Source organism: Coptis chinensis, chromosome 3 (genome assembly GCF_015680905.1).
Source record: "Coptis chinensis isolate HL-2020 chromosome 3, ASM1568090v1, whole genome shotgun sequence".
Lineage (NCBI taxonomy): Eukaryota > Viridiplantae > Streptophyta > Magnoliopsida > Ranunculales > Ranunculaceae > Coptis > Coptis chinensis.
The window spans coordinates 122,184,075-122,209,812 of record NC_141458.1 but is presented as its reverse complement, the minus strand read 5'-3'; the positions used below and the strand labels follow the sequence as shown (position 1 = coordinate 122,209,812).

Below are 25,738 nucleotides of genomic sequence, written 5' to 3'. Positions count from 1 at the left end.
TGAAGTTCTATGTTTGTGATGTATAAATGATAGGAAGAGTTTGTGTTTAGTTTGTTGAAATATTGTTGATGGTTTTGGGAAAGGACTTTGTGATTTGATAATTTCGGTTAGAATTTGACTTCTTGTTATGGGTGAACCTATATAAATTTCTGTTATCTTGTTTCTATTATATTTCCTTTAAATATTTTTGTTTCGACCCCCACCTACGTGACAAACATCTATTAGTAGGGGTTTATACTTTATTCGTTTAATCAAATTTGTAATGTACATCACTACTACTATAAATAACCTGGCACCTTTAAAGTAATCGGGGTTGTTTTTTTATACCCAGCGTCTTTGCCCTTACTAAATGTTGAGCAAAAAAAAAAACCATTGGCAAACAAAGGGACAACATTGTAATTTATTTTTGTTTTCCATTTCTAAGAATGCTTTAGTAAACGAATGCATATATAAGGGCTTTTATGTATTTATTTTATCATCAAATTACAATCTTTTATTTTGAACACTAGGGGTTTTAACGCATAAAACAAAAATTTAAAATGGTATTTCATAGAGCTTTTCCTATTTGTTTGTTCGATAAACATTTAATTTTCTAAAAGACTCACGTATAGTCAAATTTATTTAAAAAACAATGTAACCATATATATTAAGGACGGAACCAAAACTCAAAGTTTAAATAAGAATACGAATTACATGTATTATTATCTTTTACTATTTTAAAAATTCTGCCACCATAAATGAAAGTGAGTCTCGAATAAGGACCCCACTTACAAGAATACACATCAAAGTATTAATATCCAAAACAAACCCATTACCTATCGTCTCAAATTAAAAATAGTCTCCTATTTAAAAAATAATTGCTCCATCTCTTTTACCAAAAAAACCTCATTTACTCCATCTCAATTTAATATAAATTAAAATTTCTTTTCATGTGTTATGTTAAAACAAAAAACAAAAGAGGATTATTTAATTATTTAATTGATGCAAGGGGATGAAAAAACAAATTCTAAAAAACAATGGATTAGTTAATTTTTATGTGAAGTTATTGGATATGGATATATATTAGTTAATAGATATGGATATGGATTTTAATGGATCATGATATGTATTAGTTATTGGATATGGATATGTTAAAACAAAAAAAAAGCTACCCATTATTTCATTATTTCAAATGTCAAATAAAAAAAAACAAATTTTGAAAAACAATGGATAATAACAAGCGGCGCCATAGGGATTCTTTGAATAACTAAAAATTAAACACTAAGGTTGAACCCAAAGCAAGATGACTTTGCTAATTCTCGGACATTAATTTATGTCAGGATTAGTTTCTTATTAAAAGAGATAACTATCGGTTGAGAGTTATATTCAATCACAATTACTTTAGTTTTACAAGAGATAACTATCGGTTGAGAGTTATATTCAATCACAAACTTTTTTCTAAAAGCTGAGTCTAACTACTCTATCTCTATAAATACCAAACTATTTTTCATAAAGAACTACGTTTAAACTTGATCAGAATAGATCTTGGGTTATTTGGTTCAGTTCCTCTTTTTCTTAGTGTGTTTTTTACCATTGCTCTCGTTGTGTTGAAGAAACAATTTTGATTTTTCTTTTGGTATCCATATTTTTGTTCCCACAATTTGGAAGACTACTTGCTTAAAGCCATGTGATTGTTAGCATGCTGAGCCTCTGGACGTGATCAATTTGACTTATATTTCTGGTATTAAGTTCATAAAGCACAATTGATTTGTTGGCACATAAGTCTTTCCACAAATCTGTGGGCGCTTTGTGTGCTGACTGTACTCCCTCAGGGTTTTTGGTATGATCTGTTTGAGGTTCGAAAAAAACACTATCCATTGAGGTACATTTACTGCTTTCTCAGCCTATATGATTATTTGTATTCTTTTTGGCCATAATCAAAGTAGGTTTTTTACTTTGATTTGAGACATCTTTACTTGTTATTGTATGATAGAGATTATTTGCATTACCTCCTATGGCTCTTACATGATGGTTTACTTGTGTAGTTTTGTTTTAGCGATCCTGATATTAGAAATTCAGCTTATTCTTTCTTTGGTAGGGTTTGAATGGAATTTATTTCAATGACTTTGAGTAATTAGAGAAAAAGTAGTTAACTATGAATTCAGAAAAAAATTAGAAGAGAGGAGATAGAAGATTTGAGTTGGGGTAGCATGTGAGTGATTGTAAGTTGTGAGTATTGACAGAAATTATATTCTCACAACTTGTGTTGGTGTCTGATATGGTTACGGGGTGACTGACAACCTGGAAAAACTTGGACCAGTAATAATTTCTATTATCTAAACATCGTATGTAACTGCATTACTGGTTCCACTTGGTAGTGTTCTACGGTAAAGTTTTATTAACTAGTAATGTCAGGATGTCTCAGGTGAATGCACACTATTTTGTGGCTCCATTTAGAGTATTGTATCGTAAAGTTTGATTAACTAGATACTTAATGGCTAATATAGGAAGCGATATTTCCAGCTGCATATTGATGTTTCATTGAAGGTTTTAGTCTGCATTCAGCAGCTGGTGGGTTGTCTGACCAGATTCGATTAACTAAGTGAATAAATTGAGCTGCTCTTTAATGAATCCTGAACTGTTCCTTAGAGTTGGAATTAACCCTCCCAAGGTTTTTATCTTCTCTCCATTTGTTATTTAGCTGTCAATCCATCAGACAGTTTGGATGTCTGTACCTTTATTCAGTGTCTGATATCTAAGATTCTTGGTTTGTAGTTAGTGTCCAGTCACCTATACATCATTACATTGTCAGCTATACCTGATGGTTGCGGATGTTTATCCATGCAAGGCTAACCAAAATGTCGCTTGTTTTGTTGGACAATTTGTGCTTGTGGGTATCTTTCTAATCCAACATTTTGTACCAGGTTGATCCAGTTGGCTTCATGAAGATCCGGGTAATGTTAGTTACTCAGCAGTCGGTGGGCTGTCTGACCAGATTCGATTAACTAAGAGAGTAAATTGGGCTGCTCTTTAATGAATCCTGAACTGTTCCTTAGAGTTGGAATTAACCTTCCCAAGGTTTTTATCTTCTCTCCATTTGTTATTTAGCTGTCAATCCGTCAGACAGTTTGGATGTCTGTACCTTTATTCAGTGTCTGATATCTAAGATTCTTGATTATGCATTTATTCCTTTGTAAGGCGTTCTTCTCTATGGTCCTCCTGGAATTCCAGGAAAGACACTCTTAGCTGGAGCCGTTGCTTGGTCCAGATTTATCTTTCTGACGCAAATATCTTCCCTTTTCCTTTTTGATGCGATTGATTCAGATGCCATTATTGATGAATAAGTTGGCGAAAGTGCAAAATTGATACGTGGGATGTTTGAATGTGCTCATGATCACCAAGTAAGAAATTCAAATCTGTGTTAGGTTTTCATTGTGATTCATTAACTGTTGTTTCTTTGCCCTTGCATCATTTTCATGGACGAAATTTATGTAAAGTTTTGATTTACCTTTTTGTCTCATTAACCCCTGTTGAGCGTGTTTTCTTGCATAGACGATATGATTTCATTGGGTCTGGTGGATCATCTTACGTCTCTGTAGATTGTACTTGATAACATGTTGAAAAAAACAAAATTTTGTGAGGTTATGTGATTTCTTAAACGCAAGTTTTTGTTTGACTTTTTTTGTTCGTCGTCTAAAACCATGTTTCCTAAGGGATCATTGTACTAATGTAGTTAAAGCTTGGTATGATATCACATATTTCTATCAGTGCTTGAAAACTTTAGACTTGCTCAAAACTTTGTTTTATTTAATCTCTTTGAGTGTATACTCATTGTCGTATACATGATTCTTATTATTATCATCTTGGTCAATTACGTTAATTAAGATGTGTACATTATTTTGTACTGCTTATCCTTAATGTTCATTTTAAAATTTTCTGGGATTTTAATGTAGTAATTTCTTATAGTTCTATGAGTATCTTGACTTCGATTGGATCTTTGTTAATAATTGAGTTGTGGTCAAAGTGTGGTCAGGGAACTTGCTCAACTTAGATTGCACAGAAAAATGGCATCTGTTCTGTTGACTCTAGGCATTTGAAATAAAATTTGGAAGACAATTAGATGAATGTGCAAAACACTTACATAGAACAATTATGAGAAAATTATCACATTCAAGTTGCCTTGTGGTTGGAGAGAATGTCTTTTGATTACGTGTATTTTGTGTTATGTTATTTTCAACAAAACAATGTTGATATGGAAAATGTCGCATGGTTTTCTGTTCCAATTCTGAAAGTCTATGCTATAAAAGCCATCTTGTGCTGTTTTGTATGCTTTGATGTCCCTTATCAATTAAATAGGGAGAATATCTTTGTTACATATGGGGGAGAAATTAGAATGTGCTCAATTCAAAGTTACTATGCCCTAGTTGATTTGTCTATGTCACTGTCTATATTAATGGAGAAAAGTACTCATATAAATGTGAACCTTTGACCTTTCTTAATTGTCACGGAAATGCAGCTTCAGTGAAGAGTCAAGAAATTTGATTGATCAAATAACCAAGAATTGTGAATAACCCAGAATAGATAAAAAGTTAAATAAGAAAACACAACGGAGCATTTTTTGTGAATCAGTCTCCAGATTTTACTACATTCAACATGTATCGAACGAATCTGGGACTATGCAAAAGTGAATAATTTGAGTTATAACTCTTCTATTTGGTTTTCAGGACTGCCTTTATGGTATAGTGATTTTATCACTTGGAGCAATAGCACCAGGTTCGCTTTCCCTTTGTTTAATAGTTTCTTTCGCAAATTATAAGATTTTTGAAAGAATTTATGTTTGGTCTGTTATAACTTAGGAGCAAACATCGTTTGAAGGACAATGATTGTCTAGGTGGATCGGGGTTCCCTGCTCTAGTACTGAATTCTATCTGCCGTTTGCAATTAGTTCTTAAACGGAATGTCTAAGAAACATGTTGCAAACCATGCATCAACTCAGATCACTGGTAAGATTTCTAATTAATATTCCATAAACATGTTGCGACTTTTGAAATCCACTTTTATTCCCAATTATTGTGAAATCGGTCACCCTGTGAATTGCTTTGCACCAATTTTTTCTTTTGGTGATTTGAACATTGAATGCTCTAAAATGTTCAAGATAGGTGGATGTGGTGTAAAATTGTATTCTAGCTAATGAAAGATAAGTTTCGGGAGAATAGAGAATACAGCCTAACTAGTTTTGGCTTCTCTCACACTATTTATATATGATAAAATAGTTGGTTTACTATATAAAAAACGTAAAAAAATTCTGAGTCATGGGGGCCCATAATCCCAACGACCCAAGCGAAATGTCCCACATATCTAATGCCTTGGCTTAGAACTCTAACAGTAGTTTTGTGCTATATATGAGTAGATTCATCAATGTTAGGCTTGAAGCCTTAGAATTTGGTGCTATGTCAAATTTACCTCTAACCTATGTAACATGGACACGCCATATTTAAAAAAAAAATCGTGTCAGATACATATCCACGTGTCCGTGTCGGACACATATTGTTTGTGATATATCTCAATTTTTGATATTTTGCCATGTCCGACACTTCGTATCCGTGTCGGATATGGAGACACCTATCTGTGTCAATGTAACTTAGCCTCTAACTTACATAAGGTATGTAAAATTTCTATGCTGTAATGATGCTGACTGTCTCAACTCCACAACTTTTACAAGAAGTTGCAAATGTTTTATATAGTAGACCCTCTTGCTCGAATGCATAGACCATGCGGTGGTGCATTTGATGTCCAAATTGAATTTGAGTTTGTTAATTGCTACTTCCAACTTGGTAGGAGACGTGCTGAAAAACTTAAAATACTGTCATGAGCCAATGAGCAAGTCAAATTAGATTGAGCTTCTTGTAAGCATTATCTTGTAATTGTGGTTGAAAAGAAGCTATTTGATTAGTTTTTCTGGAAGGTCATCCTTTTCCGTATTCCTTTGTTTCAGTACCATTTACAGGATAGTTGTCGAAGCTTCGTAATGTTACTTAAAATATTTATGTGCCTGAACTGTCAGGTTCACTGAGTTGTTAATAGATACCCCTTAACAAAGATGAATTGGAGGTTCTAGCCTGCCGCTTTTGCTTATTTGTTGCATCTAATATTTTTTCAGAAATGCAAGCCTTTGTTGCGGTTCTTTCTTTGTGTGTCGCACCAGACTGGTGGAATAAGGTTCTATATTGTTTGTGGTTCTCATTCCAGTGCAAAGTATAGTCGTATATCCGTATCACCTTTTGGGTTTTTATTTGGTTCACCTTAAATTTTCTCTTAGTGGTGGTTTCGTTGTAGAAATTGTGTTCGATTCAAAATCCTGCATCTCTTCTGTAAGAGTAAATGGATTAAGTACATTGCTATGATTAACACCAAGTACTCAAGTAATGGTTGTAAGAGTTAGAAAGTATTTTTTTTAAAACAGCCAAAATAGGTCATTGCGTGCTATGCAGTATCCTTGAGTAGGTGACTTGCAACCCTTGTAGGGCTTTAATGGTTGGCGAAAATTTGAACAAGGTGGATCAAGTAGTTAAATCCAATAGAAGGAAAAATATTTTGTATGTTAAGGTTCCAAGTTTGCTCTGAAAATTGGTAATGTTAAATACTATCTTTCTTGATCAGGATCTGTCCTAAGGGCTCGCACCTCTGTTTAGTTGTCTGACAGGCTCCCATATCGTTTTGCATTTCTGTTATTTTAACTAGAATTTAAGCTTATTTGGCCAAAAAAGAAAATATTAAAGCCAATCCTACTACAGGTCTCTCCACTGGTTGATCTAATCAGTCTATGGTTTCTGAAATTATATGATCTCAATATCTCAGAAGGTAGAAGGCATTGAAATATTGGGCCTCAGATTGTAAAATTGCAGATATTGCACATGATAATTGTTAGTGTAGTAGTTGGCACTTGGCACTAATTCAGGGAAAAGGACAAATTGAAGTATTGAACTGAACACTCTCTCAAACCATTTAGTTCACTTTCCCTTATCAGATTCCTTTAACCATGGCTGTTTCCACCTGCAGCAACAAGTCTCTTTTTTTCTCTCTCCCAAAATTTTCTTCTTCCTCAAATCTGTCTTTCAATCCCTACATAAACCTTCCTTGTTCAGAACCCATCTCTTTACTCTCTCTCTCAACTCATTTCTCCAAACCCCTAAACCCCAGATCCAAATCAATCAAATCCACTGATCTCAATCTTCCAGAAAACCCCACCCTTCCCAAAACACTAAAATCACGTCTAGCCAATGGAGAAACACTCTATGGTTTATTCCTCCTCAGTTTCTCCCCAACTCTCGCTGAAATTGCCGGTCTTGCCGGTTACGATTTTGTCGTAGTCGACATGGAACACGGCCCAGGTGGAATCTCAGATGCCCTTCCATGTCTTCACGCACTCGCTGCAACAGGGACATCTGCAATTCTTAGGTTACCTGAATCAACTGCTGCATGGGCTAAAAAGGCATTAGATATAGGTCCACAAGGTATAATGTTTCCAATGATTGAAAACTCAAAATCTGCGAAAAAAGCTGTGTCCTTTTGCCGATTTCCACCTGGTGGAGTTCGTGGATCGGCTCATACGCTTGTTAGAGCATCGAATTATGGTATCAATGATGGTTATCTTGCAAACTATGAAGAAGAGTTGCTGATAATGTGCCAAGTGGAATCAGAAGAAGGTGTTAAGAAGATTGAGGAGATTGCAGCCGTTGATGGGGTTGATTGTATACAGATGGGACCACTGGATCTTAGTGCCAGTTTGGGCTACTTGTGGGATCCAGGGAATAAGAAAGTGAGACAAGTGGTGCGTGAGGCGGAGAAAGGTGTGTTGGAGAAGAAAAATGGAGGTGGTGCGTATTTAGGCGGTTTTGCTATGCCACATGATGGGGCGGAACAGTTGAGAATGCGTGGGTATCGTATGGTTTCTGGTGCGGTGGATTTGGGGCTGTTTAGAAGTGCTGTGGTGGAAGATGTTAAGAGGTTTAAGATGAATTTGATGAATGGTTCCGATGATGATGGGGAGGATGATAAGGTCAAGGATGAGAAGTACTGGAGCGAATGAGGACATGAGGTGATGTTCAGGGTTTCTCTTTTACTTTGTCAATGTTTTTGTTGTTCTTTCTTTATTGTAAGTTAAGCTATGTGCTAACATTTGTTACCAAATCTTCAATTCATAAGTGGATAAGCCAATGATCATAGTTCAAATCCTTATTCATTTGTAATGCAAACGATTGAAACATGTTGATCAGTATACAGATACAAGGAAGAAAATTGCACAGATATATTACTCTTCCTAAGGTACCATGTTGTCGAACTAACCCCACTTATGGGACTACTACTTCTCAGGTGGACTTACTGCTGCTCATTGGGTTGGATCATTTGCTTCATGATTGAGGTTGCTCCCTGCTCTGTCCCAATATACAAGCAGACTAAAAGTAAGTTATGCTACAAGCAGCTTTTAAGAGGTAGGATCTACGTTGAGTATTTAGCATTGCACGACAACTCTGGCTTTTAGGGTATTCGGTAGTTAACATTTGGACATTTGGTATTATAGGCTTAGAGCCAATTCCATGTCCAAAGTTCTAGTTGGGGGGGTGTGAATTGTGTGACCTGAGCATGGTGGCAAGTTGAACTTTGCAAGCATGGTGATACTCTTTTCGATCAGGTGTGATTTTGTTTGATAGATGCATAACAGATCCCGCAATTAAGCTCGGGATGTTTGCAAAGGAGGACGGGATGAATTCCAATATGCCTCCCAATATACTCCTGTACCAGCGGTGAACGCACAAGAAAACACATGGAGTAGTGGAAGCCTTTGTATTGGAACTTGGGGACCTAAACAACATGGACTTGTTCATACTTCATAAGCCCAATCTTTGTATCTCGCCACTCCACGCATCTTTTAGTTCCTGGTTAATAATGCGCGAAAAAATGATTGACCGTCATTTGTAAGATATTGAATTCGGATCGTTCTCTTTTGATGCGTACACAGCCAACGTGACCTTGTATCAAATCTTACAAGTGCTCATTGCAGTCTTATTCCAGTCTGGGCCAAGCTCAACGTGATCCCAAAGCATGAGAGACGTTTAGTCATTATAATTTCGTGTGACCTTGAAAGTCAAGCAATCACTGTGATTGGTGAAAAAAATATCAAAATACACTAAAAAATATAGTCAATCATTTCGTTTCTAGGAAATGTGCATGTGGTTCATGGTTCTGTTGGCGTATGATTAGATGATGAAATTACACTGATCATAATTGAGGGCTTGAAGGGGCGTCCGGGTGAAGATGGAGACGCATAACTGTGTGAGATAGAGACTGAGTTGAGCTTAAAAAATTAAACAACAAAACTAGGGCTGTTAATGGACTCGGCATTTGGCCAATTTGCATTGGTTGAGCCCAATAGCTTGATCCGATAAAGAAGAAATTGTTCTATGCCCAACATTTGTCTTATGGATTTATTCCGTTTCGTCTTATAGCTTGAGCCCAATAGAGATAATAATGGAGTATTTATTGCTGCAGAAAATGAACATGGGACAAACCTCACTGCAGAAGAAGCTCAAAGCAAAAGTGTATTCCAAGGAATCATATGGAGCAGAAGGTTCAACCACCAAAGACTAGAAGTGGAAGTAGAAGTGGACTTGAGGACAGTCAGCAATTTTTTGAACAAGGAGGACGAGTATATCTTGGATTTCACAACTACTACTTAATGATGCATTAGCTATTTTGTATTCCTTAGAAGGTGTACATATTATCTGAGTTAGCAAGCACAAAAATAATGCTGCTCACTCTATTGCCACACATGGCAAGTCTTTACGTATGCCTACAGAATGGAATCAATAGATACAGAACCCACATCTATGGCTTGGGGACATTCTGGATAGGGAAAAAACCTGTGTACTTTTGGATCCTTAATATATATATATATATATGTTTGTGTGATGAGTAACAAAAAAAACAAAAAAACAAAAGCGCGCCTAAGCGCATCTATTCCGCTAGTAAATTGTAAAGATCTGTAATACATAGTTGTAATTTTTTCCTAACAAAATTTTTAACATCTCCAAAGGCTTAAGATTTTATGGAAAACTGATGGCCTTTTTGACTGATATTCTACAGTGAGGGATAGTCCACAAGTGTCGGTAGCTCTTGTGAAGGCATGATCCAGCAGTAAAGCCAGTAATAGCTGTTTTCGATCACTTAGAAGCACGTCGTATGTTTTTGACTTTGTAACACATTGTCTCCATGACTCCATGGTCTGTTTCACCCAAAAAAGAAAAGTCTACATGGTCTGCGATTTTTCCATGTGCCGACGTTCTGAACAACAACCAGTTTTCCATTTTGAAACTCATTACAATAAGCGTTCAACGAATCACACTGGGTATGACTCCCTACCACTATTAAATTACTGCTTATAATAAAAAATAAGATGAGACTTAAGTAAGCTAATAATCTAATACCAATGTGTCTGTTGTCATAATTATCTTACACACTTAACAAATCTGTAGTCGTCGACTCTTGTTTCTCATTGGGTTGTCCGCTGTAGGTGAATGAAAGATACCTCAAAGGCTCAAAGTTCATTTTTTTTTTTTTTTGGTGTGTATCGTGCTCGACGTTGAAGAACCTTGGCAATATCAGGAGTTAGTTTGTATGTAGTTGTTATGACAGTAAATTCACTATTCTTGAGTCTAGTATTCTGTACCTAGAAAGTAGAAACTATCTAAAAATTGTTTCAATCAAGGCTTTGGTAATAAACAAAGTTGTTATCATATTAGACGCTAATTATCATATTACGAAATGTTTAATATTAACGGAGAAAATATACTTTATTTTAGTAAAATGATGCAAGCAATCAAATCCTCATTACAATAAATGGTTCGTTCATCAATCACAATAATAAGGCCCGCTCAACATCTTTGGTAAATTGAGCCTGATGGGTGTCAATTTATATTCGAGAGAACCTCATATGTTCATATCTCTAAGAATCAGTAAGTGGAAAGGGATTTGTTTGCTTTTACTTTTCGCATTCTGTGAGTAGACATCCATAGATGTCGATTTAAAGCGTATAATACTTCTAGATCAGGTCCCTGAGAGAGAATCAGAAATCACAACTCACTTGTTTTGTTTAACTGGAGATAAAATAGTTTTGCTAGTTTTTCAATGCACAGAAGGGATTGAAAAGTTTAAATTCGTAACTGGTACGTGGTACTTACAAAATGATTGTAGACCCATTACACAGTTTCAATTATTTAGATCCCCAAAAACACCAGTTGTAAGAATAGATTCAGCAGTGGAAACACAGGAAAACGGGTACAAGGAAACTTATTTTGTCCGCTCACTTGAATACAACTAACCTAGTAGTGTGTTTGGCAAGTGAGACTGGAAACTAATTAGGAATATAATAGAGTAGAAAACCATTGGAATGGAATCTATTAGAATAGAATTTGATTTTTGTTGGTCGGAATTCAATTTGGGCAATTAACATTTCAGACTCCAATTTTTAGTTTATTTTCCCATTTTTGGGTTTGGATTCTTTTGGATGGTAAAAAATCAAAACTTGGATTAAGATTTTGTTTTTAACATTTCAGACCCGTGGTTTGGGTTTGGGTTTGGATTAGAATTAGAATATAAAAAAACCGAAAAATCCGAACCCGTGCATGTATGTACGCATATATTTCATTCTTTCTATTTTGTAAAAAATAAGGTTGAAAATCTCTATTTTAAAGAGAATAATGTAATCAACAAAGTTAATTTTCCCTTCAAACAATCAAATTTCTTTGATTTCATTAAAATATTTCAATTTCGGTGTTTTTTACCTCATAATTCCAAAAAAAATCCGAAAAGTTTGACCAACCCTATATAATCCGACCCAACTCGAATTGGTCGGATTAGAACGTAGGACTGAAAATTTAAAACTGACTAAGATTTGGTCCCAGACTCGGGTTAAAACATTTGAAACTTAGATTGGACTCAGGTTATGCCTCAATCCGACCCAACCCGCCCGAGTTCCACCCCTACTAACCTTACAATCCATCTAAAATTATTTATGTGTAAACAAACAAGAAAATGAGAAATGACAGACATGAATTTATATCATTTGATCCAGGGAATAAATTTCCTTTTACTTTCACACATTAAACCCTAATCTCAAATGGATAAAGAATGAATTTTGAATTTAATGATTGAAATAATTTATTTTCACTTATGGAAAGTACCAGTTCATTGGTTAGAAATTCGTAATCAACTTTTAATAACAAGATGTCCCAGCTGGGTCACTGAGATCTGGAATAAAGGAGACACGTGGCGTAGAAAGGAGGCAGGGAGTAATGTAAAAGCCTTGTTACCGGGAATACTGGAATTTGGGTCACACTCGTCACTCGCTATAATAAAAGGAGAGAGAAAGAGACACCAAAACCAAAAACAGTATCATCCTCTTTTTCTTTCTCTCGTTTTTTTGATTTTGGAGAAAGAAGAAAATGGAGTTGTTCTATTTTCTTGTGTTCGGCGGTCTTTCATTTGTTGTTGCAGCGTTGGAACTAAGCAAGAGTAACAAAGATCGTATCAATACTTCTACCGCATTCAATTCATTCAAGAACAATTATGTTCTCGTTTACTCTCTCATGATGGGTAAGAAGCTTTTAGATCTGGTTTTCATTTTTTAGATCTGAACTTGTTTTGATTCAATGCTTGTTTTATATGAAATTTTGGATCCAACAATGCTAAGGTTTTTTATTTACTAGATCTAAATCTCATCTTGTTGGGATTAATGTGTTTATCTTATAGGATCTGGATTGGTGAAATAAATGCACAACCTATATATCGTATTAATGATATCTAACGAAATGATGTTTCGTACGGCAATAGCTGGGGATTGGTTGCAGGGTCCTTATGTATACTACCTCTATAGCCAGTATGGCTTTGGAAAAGGAGATATTGGCAGGCTATTTATTGCTGGTTTTGGATCTTCAATGTTGTTTGGGACGATTGTTGGATCTCTGGCTGACAAACAGTAAGAGTTTTGTGTTAAATTTGATTCGGTAATCATTCTTTTTTATTCTGACAAATGTTGCACTTATTTATACTACTAATACGGTACATCCAATTTTAGGGGACGGAAGAGGGCGTGTGTCACGTACTGTATAACATACATCCTGAGTTGCATCACCAAGCATTCTCCCGAGTACAAAATCTTGATGGTAGGCCGTATATTGGGAGGAATCGCCACTTCTCTCCTGTTTTCAGCCTTTGAGTCATGGCTTGTTGCAGAACACAACAAGGTAAATGTTATGCTTTAGTGTTTTCTGGAGCTCAATGTTCAGTCAGACCTTTAGAGTACGTGATCTGCAGATTTAGTCAGCTTTGAATTGGTCTTAGTCCAGAGTACTCTATTAGAACTTACACAATTATATAGAAATTTCCCAGAATTAAATGTATATAATAGATAATTCACTTGGTTGAACTCCCTAGTTTTTGACATTTAAACTCAAATTGATTTGTTTTGGGTGACAAGTCTTTTTCTTTTTATTGTTTTTTTTTCTTTCCATCTGGGCCTACATTTTGAGGAGTTTTTGACATTTAATTATTTTTTGCTCAAATTGATTTGTTTTGGGTGACAAGTCCTTTCTTCCTTTATTGGTTTTTGTACTAACAACTTTCCATCTGTTGCCTACATTGAACTATGCAGAGGAGTTTTGAACAACAATGGCTATCCGTAACATTTTCAAAGGCAATATTCTTTGGTAATGGTCTCGTTGCCATCATTGCTGGGTTGTTTGGTAATGTACTAGCTGATACCATGGGATTTGGTCCTGTGGCCCCTTTCGATGCTGCTGCGGTCTTTCTAGCAATTGGCATGGCCATCATCTTATCATCCTGGAATGAAAATTATGGAGACCCTTCGGAGAGCAAAGACTTGTTTACCCAGTTCAGGGGTGCTGCTGTAGCCATTGCTTCTGGTAGGCATCCAACCATATTTTGAGTTTGCATACCTTTACAACTTTGACACAATGTTGATACTAATTAGAATGTTGATAGCTTTATAGATCAATCCAGTAGAAATCTTAGTCTTCCCAGTAGAAACTTTACTATCTAGTGGTGCTTTTGGCATTGCTTAACACTTGAATTGCTTCTAAGATATCTGGTGTTGGATTCAGATGAGAAAATAGCGTTGCTGGGTGCAATACAGTCCTTGTTTGAAGGTTCAATGTACACATTTGTGTTCCTGTGGACCCCTGCTCTGAGTCCTAATGAAGAGGACATACCCCATGGTTTCATTTTTGCAACATTTATGTTGTCGTCAATGTTGGGAAGCTCCCTTGCGTCGCGACTTTTAGCCCGTGCAACCATCAAAGTTGAGAGTTACATGCAGATTGTGTTCGGAGTGTCTGCCTTCACTTTTCTCCTTCCCATTATTACCAGTGTAAGAATCACTTCTTAATCATTTACTAAAATGTGCAATGAATCACGGTACTGGTTTTTGACTTCTACTGTTAAACTGGAACAGTATATTGTACCTCCATCTAAGGTGAAAGGAGGGGGGATTTCGTTTGCAGGGTGTATCCAAGTCTTGGGATTCTGTACCTTTGAGGGTTGTGTGGGGATATTTTGGCCATCAATTATGAAAATGAGATCCCAGTACATTCCAGAGGAAGCCAGAAGCACAATTATGAATTTCTTCCGCATTCCTCTTAACATTTTTGTGTGCATTGTGCTGTACAATGTAAGTAATTTGCATACTACAAAGTCGCTTTCACTCTGGTGCTTTAGTCGTTTGTCATAACAACAAACATCTGGATTCTCTAGTTTGATTACCCGTGTAGTGTATTAACAACAACATTATTTGACTTGTTATTGAAGGTGAATGCTTTCCCCATCACTGTCATGTTTGGCATGTGCTCCATATTCCTCTTCATGGCATCAATCTTACAAAGGAGACTCTTGGTCGTTGCAGAGGTCCACAGGACAAGTAAGTTCTCTACTGTCATAATTATCTCAACTTATGTCATGTCATGAGCCTTTGATGTGTAATTTACTCAAGAGTCTCCTGTTCAGTTGCAAGAATAGTAGTGTCTGTATTATAAATCGCTTTATCTTTCAAAATAAAGTTTGCACATAAGAGCATCTCTAGGTGGAGGCGTCAACTGTATATTTGCCTCCACCATTCGAATTTCGCCAAAAACCATCTCTAGGTGGAGGCAAATGTGGAGTTATCAACTGTCTAGCTGCATCCGTGGAGGCAAATTTGCAGTTTCGGATGCGGATGTAGGATGTGGGTAACATTGGGAGTGTCATGTGGGTTACTTTTTGAACTTTTCAATGGTATGCGCGACAGTGGGAGTGTTGCACAAATTATTTTCGACTTTTTCAACTGTATGTGTGGTAGTGGTAATGTTGCGCAACAGTGGTAATGTCGTGGGTTTTAGGTCCTACTCCAAATTTGCGATTGTGTTTTGCGTCCACCTAGAGTTGGTCATTGTTTGTGGATGCTTGCCTCAAATTTTGGCCTCAAACATGCAGTTGATGCCTCCACCACCTAGAGATGCTCTAATGTAATCAATCTTATTTCTCTGCAATATTTGCATAGATAAAATCAAAGGTCTGAGACTCAAAATATTTCCCAGATGTGCGGCATTCCCTTTGCAAATGATCATTACCCTTACCCTAGAATTTTTCTTCTATGCAGAGTCACAAGAGTGGACATCAATGAAGGAGAGGGACACAGAGGCAGAGCCGTTGACTATTTGATTCTTTTCAAGAAGAAAACACCGCAACATTTGAGAGCTATCTTGAAGATGGCATATAAATTCTGACCTATCCTATAAATAAGGTAATGAGATGAGGAAGATGTTTGTAAGTTATTGAACTGGGGCAGCTGATAGTAAATCTATGCACCTCATCCTACTGTGAAAGATGAAAGAATGGTGTTTATATCAGTGATAAGGAGGAAGGGGTTCTACTCAGCATGTTAGAATGTTTTCTGCTGTTAGTCAAGTTTATATCTCAGTTGTCTTATGTTAGAGATTCTTCCCTTTTGTAATTTTGGTGTATTCTTTCCAGACCACGGTTAGGTGTGTTGGTCTACTATGAATTTTTTGGTGTATTTTTTCATTTTTTCTCTTTTATATTTTGGATTGCCAAGTGCCCAAGTGTACACTGGCACGGCAAAATTAGTAAATGATGGAATATGATGTTCTAACAATATTATGATGTAGATTTTTCGATATCACCAAAGTTGTTGAAAGTCAGTCATGTTTGGAACAATGGTTGCTCCCACTTTTTAATGATACACAAATAGTGGTTATACTATAAGATTAAAACAGTGTCGCTCTGGTGTGGTTTGATTTTCAAATATTAGAATCTCTGGCTTTTTTTCTAAAATTTTCATGTGCCTAGAGTTGCAACTCTAACCGGAGCAGCAGTTTGTTGCGATAGGAGTATGATGTGGGAGTGCAATGATTCATTACCACACTTCAATCATAGTTAAAACGGCATATATTTTCTCGCAGCTATCCACCAGTTTGAAATTGCATATAATAGTGGGAAGTGGAAACTATGGACCATAGCATTACCAAATTTAGCAGTTTGAAAACCAGAGACGGCGGGTGTCAAGTCTAAAAAACCTCCAATATCTTTTATAAAGTGCTTCGTGACAGCCATACTAAAGGCGCAGGTGTGGCAGTTACAGTTAGTGCTGGAGGCACTAGGCATTGCTAGTAGTAAAATAATTAATTACCACAACAGTGAGAATGCCAAAAGGAGCTAAATAGCTCAATGTTTGCCAATGAATCACTCTTTGACCTACACCACGGTGAATCATAGATTAAAGTTTTAGGAGTAGAAAACCAGAAGCTTATAAGCCACGAGCGGCCTCGATTCAACTTCTCCCTTCATGATACTTCAAGCTTATTATAACAAAAATATCACTTGCATAACAGAAATACGGTCATAAACGGCTTTCCAGTTTCCTGCTTGTACCCGCCTTTCGATATTGATCATAAGACTGTCACTACCGTGAAATTTCAGAACAAAGAGACGGTTGTTGTTCTTGGACAGGAATCTATGTCGAGTCAGGAACTACTGGAATCATGGACGTGTCCTGAAGCAGAATGAGAACGCCTTGGGACAGCTTCTTTTCTTTTTACTACAGGTTTATCGTAGGTTCACAATAACAAGTGAAATTATTTATTTATTTATTGATTTGATTATCTTTATTTTGATAATCATGCTAACAAGTAGGTGGAAAATAACGATATAGAGTTCACATAAGAAGATGCATAATTTGTTTAAATTTTCGTGCAGACGTAGATCGGTAGATTGTAGAGCTCCAAGTCAGTTTCTTTACTGTTGTTGACTACGATGTGGTTTTGCTAGAGGATGGTGGAACTTAAAATGGCTGAAAGGAAGCAAGTTCTATGCACTGAATGTGGAAAATTCTACTACCAGTATCAATGAGCATTCGAAACAGAATGAAAAGGGAAATTTAAAGTGTAAGAGAAGGGGAAAGAAAATGTATAGTGGGAATGGGCAGCTTTTTATTCACCAAAGAACCACTGAACGAACTTCGGAAGAGGTTTCTGATGCAGCCATTTAGATGCTTTGAGTATTGGCGTTGGGTCTTTCCTTTTTCAGGATATTAGTATCATATCTCTAATTGGGTTTGGCAAATGATCTTCGCTTCGTGGGAACAACAAAAACCACCATCTCGCTCTCCCCCAATTGGAGATGCCCCAAATTTGAAACTGTTATGAACATTAACCTGTTTACAACAACCCTTCTGCAATTTTTAGACATTTCTAATCATGCATACACATGAACTGGAGCCATCTTCAAAAACCATGTGGGTCAGTTAGAGGGTTTTGCTCGTAGTGATTGGATGTGGAGCTTAAGTGCATTTACAATGGCCTGCTGGAAGCTAACATTGGTTATAATAACGCAATACAATCTGTACCGACTCTACTGAACTGCCATAAAAATGCCGTAACAAAACGGGTCTGAAAGCCGAAAGACATGGGATCAATATCTAATAACAAGAAGTAATCATAATGAAGAAAAGAATTCTTGATCACTTCTCAAAGTCATCGAGATATGAGAACGAACTATGAAAAAGCATGAAGCTGTTCCAACTTCCAAGTTAATAGTAGACTCACAGTTGGTGAGAGTATTATCAGTTCCAACAAGATATAGCAACCTATGATTCCTCAAATTTCAAGAAATTACACTAAGGCCCAGGAATCAAATAGGTAGCCTACTTGAAGATATGAAAAACCTTGCTCTTCACTGATCTACTCTGATCATTATCCATTAAGAGCTTACCTTTTTGGATTGAGACCACCAGGATAAGATTGCTCAGCTACTGATGGTAAACTGTTTCAAGTAGATGGAACTCTGCTTTAACCTGCAGAATGTGGAAGCAGTTTGGCTCTTGGAGAAAAGCCTGGTTAAAGATGTAGGTCTCACTCCGTGGCGGCAAGGCTTGCATCTCAATGATGTATAGTTGATTTCCATACTTCAACTTCAAAACTCCCACAACCTGATGGGTGTACATGATGTTCCCCAACTAAGGGCATGTTGATTAAGGCCTGATTATGATAGAAAGTTGTGAAGGAGTGCTAAAGATAAAAAAAAAGTTGACCAAAATAAATAAAAGTATAAACACCAAATGCACAACATGGACACTAAGAGCAAGTCCAATGGAGAGCTGCTAAAAGGTGCCACCTAAGCTTTTTTTGGCAGTTTTAGCAAGCCAAGTCAAATTTGCCATGTGAAAACTGAAAAACAGTTCAAATTGAGGTTTTAAATTTGAAGTGCCAAATTGATACGGACGGCAGAAAGTGTGCCGTCCATCCAATAGTTTCTATACTTACATTGAAAGTTAAAACACACAGGCGACAATTTCTGCCGTCCGTCGAAATTTAACACAGACAACATAAATTTTGCTGTCCGTCTCCCGAAACCTCCCGAAACATAATTTTGGCAGCTGCCCCAAGGCCACAAATTTGGCTAGGTTTATCACACCAACCAAATTTAGGAGCCTTCTAGTAACCTCATTGGAATGACATTTTGGTATTTGGGAAGCTATATGGCCTTTAGCAGCCCATATAGCACTAGGGCTGTCAATGGGCCGGATTCGAGCCAGACTTGGGTGTGTCCAGGTCTAGTCTGATAACACTTTTGCTAAGTCCAAGCCCGGCCCGGCATAAGTCTTTTCGGACTCAAGGCTAATCAGGCCTGTCCTAAGTCCGAAATACAGTAAGTCAATAGTAATGAATTTCTCCAAAATTCTTTGGCTGGTCATGGGAATTTGGTCATGGGAATTGAACCTTGGTCTCATTTGTGGCAACATCAGCCTTATCCACCAAGCTTCAAAGGCCATTTGTTCTGAAAATGTTAAACTTAAAACTAAGAAAAACAACAATTACAAGTATCAAAATATTGGGCTGGGCCACTATCAGACCGGACATAGCTTTGTCCAAAACTGGCCCTACCATCGGGCCTAATTTTAAGTCTAAGTCCTTATACTATTGGTTCAGATCCAATCGGGCTTTGGGCCCGGCCCATTGATACCCTATATAGCACCCCCATTAAGAGCAAGTCCAATGGAGGGCTGCTAAATGGAGCTGCTAAACCCTTGCCACAGAGGATTTTTAGGGTTTACCTTGCCTGGCCAAATATGGCAGACCAAAACTTGAATTTCATTTCAATCGCTCTTTTGTGTTTTGAAGTGCTAAATGGAGATGGACGTTTCTGCCAGAAGCCGTCCGTCCATTAGTTGAATTTTTTTTTGGCAGACGACACAATTTCTACCGTCCATTGAAATTTAACACACGGACGGCAGAAACTGTGTCGTCCATCTCCCGAAACTTATTATGGCAGTTGCTAGACAAGGCCACAGATTTGGCTAGGTTTATCACACCAGTCAAATTCAGGAGCCTTCTAGCAGCCCCATTGGAATGACATTTTGGTTTTTGGGGTGCTATATGGCATTATGGCCTTTAACAGCCCCATATAGCACCCCTTTGGACTTGCTCTAAGGTTTCCATGGCCAACCCATAATGTAAGAGATTGAAATAACAGTTCAAAAGATGTAAGCAAGTAAAAAGATATCAACAAGGTACGGAAGCACTCCTAGACATAAGAACAGATAAGCAGTGTCATTGGAATTGGAAGAAACTCAAAACCACTAATACTCCCTTCAGTACAAAGGCCTCTGGCAGCCGTTTGTAAACTGAAACACAATGGACTATTAGATTTGAAATGGAAATGGACCATCTATGGACAGTTTGAGTTTCGATAGTATACATAATGAACTCAAACATCCTTGAAGAAACAGATGATGAAATAAGATGAAAGCAAAAAATACTCACAATTCAATTTTCATAGGATCGAGGAGCACCACGTCCAGAAGAGTACCGTCTTTCATGACCTACACTATCATAACCATGATGAACATCTTGCGTACTCCTGCAATTGACAAGCCATTGGGCATTCAAGAAAATTCCATGGGTGCAAATTTAGATCATTGAATAGTACATGCAGCTTTACTGCAAGGATTCAAGTTCTAGACATAGGATAATCACTCAGACATATCTCTTACGTCAACACTTAGTAACTACTGTAGCTAGAGGGACAACATTAAAAAGATGAAAACACTGAATGTGTTTGCTCTTTGACTAGAGTGTTTTCGTCTTTCGTACCTGGAATATTCCTCAAACGAGGAAAAAACACGTACTGGATAAGAACCCATGTCTCTATCCACTCCCCCACTTCTAGAACGCCTTGTAAGAGGTCTAGAGACGATCCGGTCATCATCCTAAACAAGAGGAGTTACTCACAATCTTGAATCATGAAGTGAACCACAAACTTCCAGGAAAAGCCAAACACTATTTTACTTACCACGGCGGAATATGGACGTTTCAATCTGGACGGAGTAGGGTAATCATAAGTATCTACTGAATTGTTCTCATAATAATCATATCGAATATCATAACTATCATCATCATATTCTCCACGAGAGGGAACATGGGAGCGGGAGTAAGTTACTGGAAAGTCCTCATAATTCCTCGAGGACTGTCTACTAGATGAACTGCTTTCAAAGTACGGGGCTCTGGGTCTGCTGTGAGAAGTTGCTGAAGCTGAAAAATTCAATATTGATGTTTTAGCACAAGCTAAAATGTACAAAGAATCTAAAGTATTAAACTGGAAAGATTTTAGCTTACTAGGAGCTTGCCGAACAGACCCCCTTCTGAACTGAGAGCTGTATTCTTCTACAGGAGTATATCTTGTTTCAAATGAAGTTCTATTTGAATAACGACTACGGCCACCATAAATATCTACTGGAGAAGTTGCTGTTTCGAGTACAGCTCCTCTGGTCGAGTATCGATTATACCCAGGTATTCTATGATCAGGACTGTGACCCCGACCAAATGATTCAACTTCCCTATTTTCTCTATTGGAGTATGAGCGACCAATTCCACTTGGTCGCGTACTCCAACCATTATAATCATCAGTATCATACCCTCTCCAACCACCCACTGCTGATGGTACCCGTCTCTGCAGCGGCCTCTTCAATGTAGCTCTCAAAAATACCTATCCTCGAAACAAGGCGTAAGAAAGGTACTTAAAAATTAAGGGATGAGAAGAAAACACAAGGAAAGTGCAATTGATTGAGCATGAAACTTTTCGTACCTTTCGAACATCACCAATGCCATCTTTGTTTACAGCATCAATGCAAGTCAGTGCTGCCTCTCGAGTTCTAAAATATACAAACCCAAAATCCTTGCGCTTGGCAGAAGGCATATTGCGAGCAAGCTGCACATGTTCAATTTCACCATATTTCTGGAACTGCTTCTGCACTTGCGATTCATCCCAGCTAGCTGGCAAACCATCTAAGAAAACAGATTTCACCTGCAGTAAGTGTACATCAAATTACTAGAGTAGAACAAACCATTCAGAGATCATAAAGTTTGAACACCTGAAACAAATGATGATGATGCTTTCAAACTAAGCCATCAAAGTTTATGAAACATATAATAACTCAACAACATGTTTCTCATACCTGAGACATGATTTGTTCATCAGGTTCAACAGCCGATTTAGCAAAAGCAACATCCGCTCTCACAGTTGTACCCAAGTAAAGACTTCCTTTCTGTAGCTTGTTACAAGCAGCTACGGCATCCATGTGAGTGCTGAAATTAAGAAATGCATAGCCTCGGTTTCTTTTTCTGTCCTTTGGATCCTCAATCACATGAACATCCTCAAGGTTTTCTAACTCATAAGGTTGCAATTTTTCTACAAGCTGAACAAGCAAGACTCATAAAATTCAAGTTCACGGACATCAGAGATATGGATGGGAACTTTAATATAAGAAGAAACGATCATATATAATAATAGCAATTCCAGTCACAGTAACAAATTGGGATTCAATTCGAGTGAGTCGGGTCAGGTTTGGAGTTGGCGCAACATTAGCCAGAGTTTCTGTACGGTCGAACATGAGCCAACCTGAGTCGGGCCTAAAACATCAAACCCAAGTTCAAACCGACATAGATGCTCAGTAACACAAGCTTTGCTAGGGTGAGTCGGTTTGCAATTCTTTTCCGCTTACATGTTTCATCATTTCATCTCAAGGTTTTAGCAGTTGAAGTTATATTATACAAAAACTAATTGGTATCAAATTATATACTAAAAGAGTCGGGGGTAGGAAGGTCAAATCATGAGACTTAGAGTCTAACTCAAAAATTAAGTCTCAATACTTCTAAATATACAGACTCTGGTTGGTCGAGTTGCCTTTATTCTTAGCTCAACACAAATTTTGGTTGGGCTTCTATATTCAACCCGAGGCCAATGGCGAGAAATTTCAAGCCCAACCCAAACAAATTATTCCACCAGACTCACGTTTAGGGCTCCAAAGTTGTAGCCTTAGTAATTACAGATCGATTTTGCAACCACCTAGACCAATACTTTATCTGGTTGAAAGAAATAGGTTGTCTGAGGATGAATGTGGAAAATAAGAAACATACTGTATCTTTAGTCCATGTTGTGCATACGTTCCCCAGATGGAGAGTTTCATTGTCGTTGTTCCGTGTTACTTCACATACCTTACCTCTCACCTGCGAGAAACAATTATCGCAAGTCAAGAATGTAAAATCATATCATTTTATAAAGGAAGACAGTGCAAAATATCTTATAATCCAGAGGGAAGCAATTGATATCTGGCTCCTTTTAGAGAGGATGCGAGGAGATTTCAATGAAACCCATGTTAAAAGAACAAAAAAACAAAAACAAGCTACATGTTGTGAAGTTTGTTTACTTGCGTGAGTATTGTGCACATTAAATAAGTCAGAGTTGTAGGTTCTCGACCTACCTCTTCTTTTGTTTTAAAGAAAGCTTCACCAAGGGTGTCCAAAACTTCGTCCACCAATTTGTAGTACGGAGTCATACCCAAGTTCTCAGTCAAAAGGAGGAATATACCTAACATGAATACCCCTAAAGCAACTGGCAAACACCTGGCAGAGAGACCCTCATTATATGGGTACCTCTAATTTTTATTCACTTCCTCCAGATAAATCAAATTAATACAACAAGATCTATTGTCCTTCAAGTAACCGATACTAGTTGGTAGATTAATCCACAGACCAATTTGATTTCAATATTTTGCGATTATAAAAAAGAAAAAAAAAACAACAAAGTAGATCATCAATTAGATTGACAAAAACTAAATGAGTAAAAATAATAATAACATTAATTGTTTACTACTGATCAAATCAAACCAAAGTACTATCTATAAAGCATGGGAATAAACATGTTAAGGACATCAGTACATAATTAAGCTTGCAGGTACCTAAAGATAAAGTACTAATACAACATAGCACTTAAATCCTTAAACCCTCTAAGCCCATTAGAACAGTAAACCCTTAAGAGATACAGTCACCTCTCCTAGGATAGCTACATTCCATCAAGCTGACTCTTAATAAGCCCGAGCCATGATCTTCAAAGTTCAAAGAACATCCACCCTTACTACACTCTCTGCATATCCGATACTACTCTCCTCTTCCAACTGAGACTTTCTTCATAGACTGACGTAAGATATATGTGTCCCCTTATTTCTTTCACTTCCCAGTATCAGTTTATAAGATTTTTTATTTTATAATAGTCGAAACTTAATGCCTATTAATTGAATTCCATATTTCTTTCTCTCTTCTTCATAATTTCGCGCTATATGGATTTAAAAAAAAAAAAAAAAAAAAAAAAAAATTAAAATTCTACCTGAGTGTAATTAAGTTCAGCAGCAGCTCTTTTAGCTTGTTCAACAGTAGCAAATCTAACAAAAGCAAATCCCTTATTCTTCTGTGAGAATTTATTCTTAACTAATCTAACTTCAACAATCTCACCCATATTTTTAAAAACCTTCCTTAAATCCTCCTCATCCGCATCTCTATCTAACCCACCCACAAACACTTCATACTCTTTCTGTTTCTTCTTTCTCTAGGAATCCCTTCTTCTTCTTCTTCCTCCTCCTCCTCCTCATCTTCAATCTTCCTCTTCTCATTCCTATGTTCCACCACTTCTTTCACCTTCTCCACATCTCCTTCATCTCCTCCTTCCTCTTTTTTCTTTTCACCTTCATTTGCATCACACCAAGGTTCTAAACAAATCAAATACAAATAATATTAGAAATGAAATAAATATAACATTAATTATAATGAAAAGATGGAAATTACCATTTAGATCAAAAGTAGTGGGTCGGTTGTCAGATTGGGAAGGATCGGATTTAGGAGATGTTTCGGTGGTATTATTATTGACGAGAGGAGGAGGAGGAGGAGGAGTGGTGGTGGAATTAGGGGTGATAATTTTTCTCTTCTTGAGAGGAGTTCGAGGTGGCATCTTGTTTTTAAGACTGGCACTGATGAGGAAACAAAGAAAGGGGTTGGGTTTGTAGATTGATATTCAAAGACGTCAAGTCGTCAACGCTACAAGAGAAAGGAGAAAATGTAGGTTGGACACGTGTCTTTGTTTTCTGTTTTCTTTTTTTACAAGCGAACTCATTTCTTCAATGAACTTTACAAGTTTTGACAATATGATAACTAAATTTTTTTTTTTGTCAAATTGGGGACCAAAATTTTTAATTTTTTTTTCACTCAAATACAATATCAAATTTTTAATTTTTATAATTGTAGGGACTAATTATATATTTTTTTTTATTAAAGTATATTTTTTTTCACACGGTCATTATAAATTAATTCAAAGTTGAAACATCAGAAATTTAGATTACACACTTTCTATATATTAAAAATTAAAAAATTTATCCAATTTAATGGGGAAAAAAAAATTTAGTCTATATCTTGACCATATAAATTAATTGAATTATAAAGGGAGGAATTAGGAAATTGAGAGGGAATTTAGAAGGGATGAATGTTAGAACATGTCCCCATATTGCAAAAATTAAAAAATTTAGTCTCCAATTTAATGGAAAAAGAAATTTAGTCTCTATATTATCAAAACTTGTAAAGTTTGATACTATTTTTCGTGAAAATTTAATCTCCATCTTGTTTCTAAGCCCGTCCCAAGAAATTTGGAATGTACTGCATACTCCACTGCCTTATTCCATACTCCATTACTTCCCAACTCAACCGAATCCACCACAAGTCATGGTCAACTAGTCAAGTCAGTTGATTTATAGAAAACCTAACTTGTTTGTTTTCAATTAATCTGATTTGTAGATGGCTTTGGTTTAGCGTTT

General features: G+C 36.8%; 3 protein-coding genes across 9 annotated transcripts; 2 read left to right on the top strand and 1 right to left on the bottom strand.

The window, feature by feature from the left end:
- Positions 1 to 1,555: 1,555 nt before the first annotated feature.
- On the top strand, positions 1,556 to 9,977 carry LOC147513940 (uncharacterized). Of its 7 annotated transcripts, XR_015215767.1 has the most exons (6): positions 1,556 to 1,861; positions 3,304 to 3,380; positions 4,704 to 4,752; positions 4,836 to 4,982; positions 8,353 to 8,441; positions 9,529 to 9,977. XR_015215767.1 is itself a non-coding variant. In XM_086597277.1 (3 exons), exon 2 carries the CDS (start codon positions 7,019 to 7,021, stop codon positions 8,066 to 8,068), a length of 1,050 nt encoding a protein of 349 aa, XP_086453403.1. In that variant the 5' UTR covers positions 6,645 to 6,693; positions 6,747 to 7,018; the 3' UTR covers positions 8,069 to 8,077; positions 8,353 to 9,019. The 7 variants fall into 7 exon arrangements, 1 of the variants encoding a protein (XP_086453403.1); XR_015215766.1 differs by lacking the exon at positions 9,529 to 9,977 and having other exon boundaries at positions 8,353 to 9,019; XM_086597277.1 differs by lacking the exons at positions 1,556 to 1,861; positions 3,304 to 3,380; positions 4,704 to 4,752; positions 4,836 to 4,982; positions 9,529 to 9,977 and adding exons at positions 6,645 to 6,693; positions 6,747 to 8,077 and having other exon boundaries at positions 8,353 to 9,019.
- A 2,392-nt stretch (positions 9,978 to 12,369) lies between these two features.
- On the top strand, positions 12,370 to 16,201 carry LOC147513939 (uncharacterized). The gene is made up of 8 exons (XM_086597275.1): positions 12,370 to 12,630; positions 12,868 to 13,012; positions 13,112 to 13,280; positions 13,688 to 13,958; positions 14,157 to 14,422; positions 14,507 to 14,722; positions 14,860 to 14,968; positions 15,686 to 16,201. Exons 1-8 carry the CDS (start codon positions 12,480 to 12,482, stop codon positions 15,745 to 15,747), a joined length of 1,389 nt encoding a protein of 462 aa, XP_086453401.1. The 5' UTR covers positions 12,370 to 12,479; the 3' UTR covers positions 15,748 to 16,201.
- A 1,793-nt stretch (positions 16,202 to 17,994) lies between these two features.
- On the bottom strand, positions 17,995 to 24,945 carry LOC147513938 (uncharacterized). Its single transcript, XM_086597274.1, is given in 11 exon segments — positions 17,995 to 18,581; positions 20,367 to 20,463; positions 20,697 to 20,812; positions 20,896 to 21,134; positions 21,219 to 21,588; positions 21,688 to 21,906; positions 22,058 to 22,297; positions 23,019 to 23,108; positions 24,265 to 24,485; positions 24,488 to 24,643; positions 24,720 to 24,945. Coding segments are annotated over 10 exon segments (1,908 nt in total). The 5' UTR covers positions 24,883 to 24,945; the 3' UTR covers positions 17,995 to 18,581; positions 20,367 to 20,369.
- Positions 24,946 to 25,738: the final 793 nt, after the last annotated feature.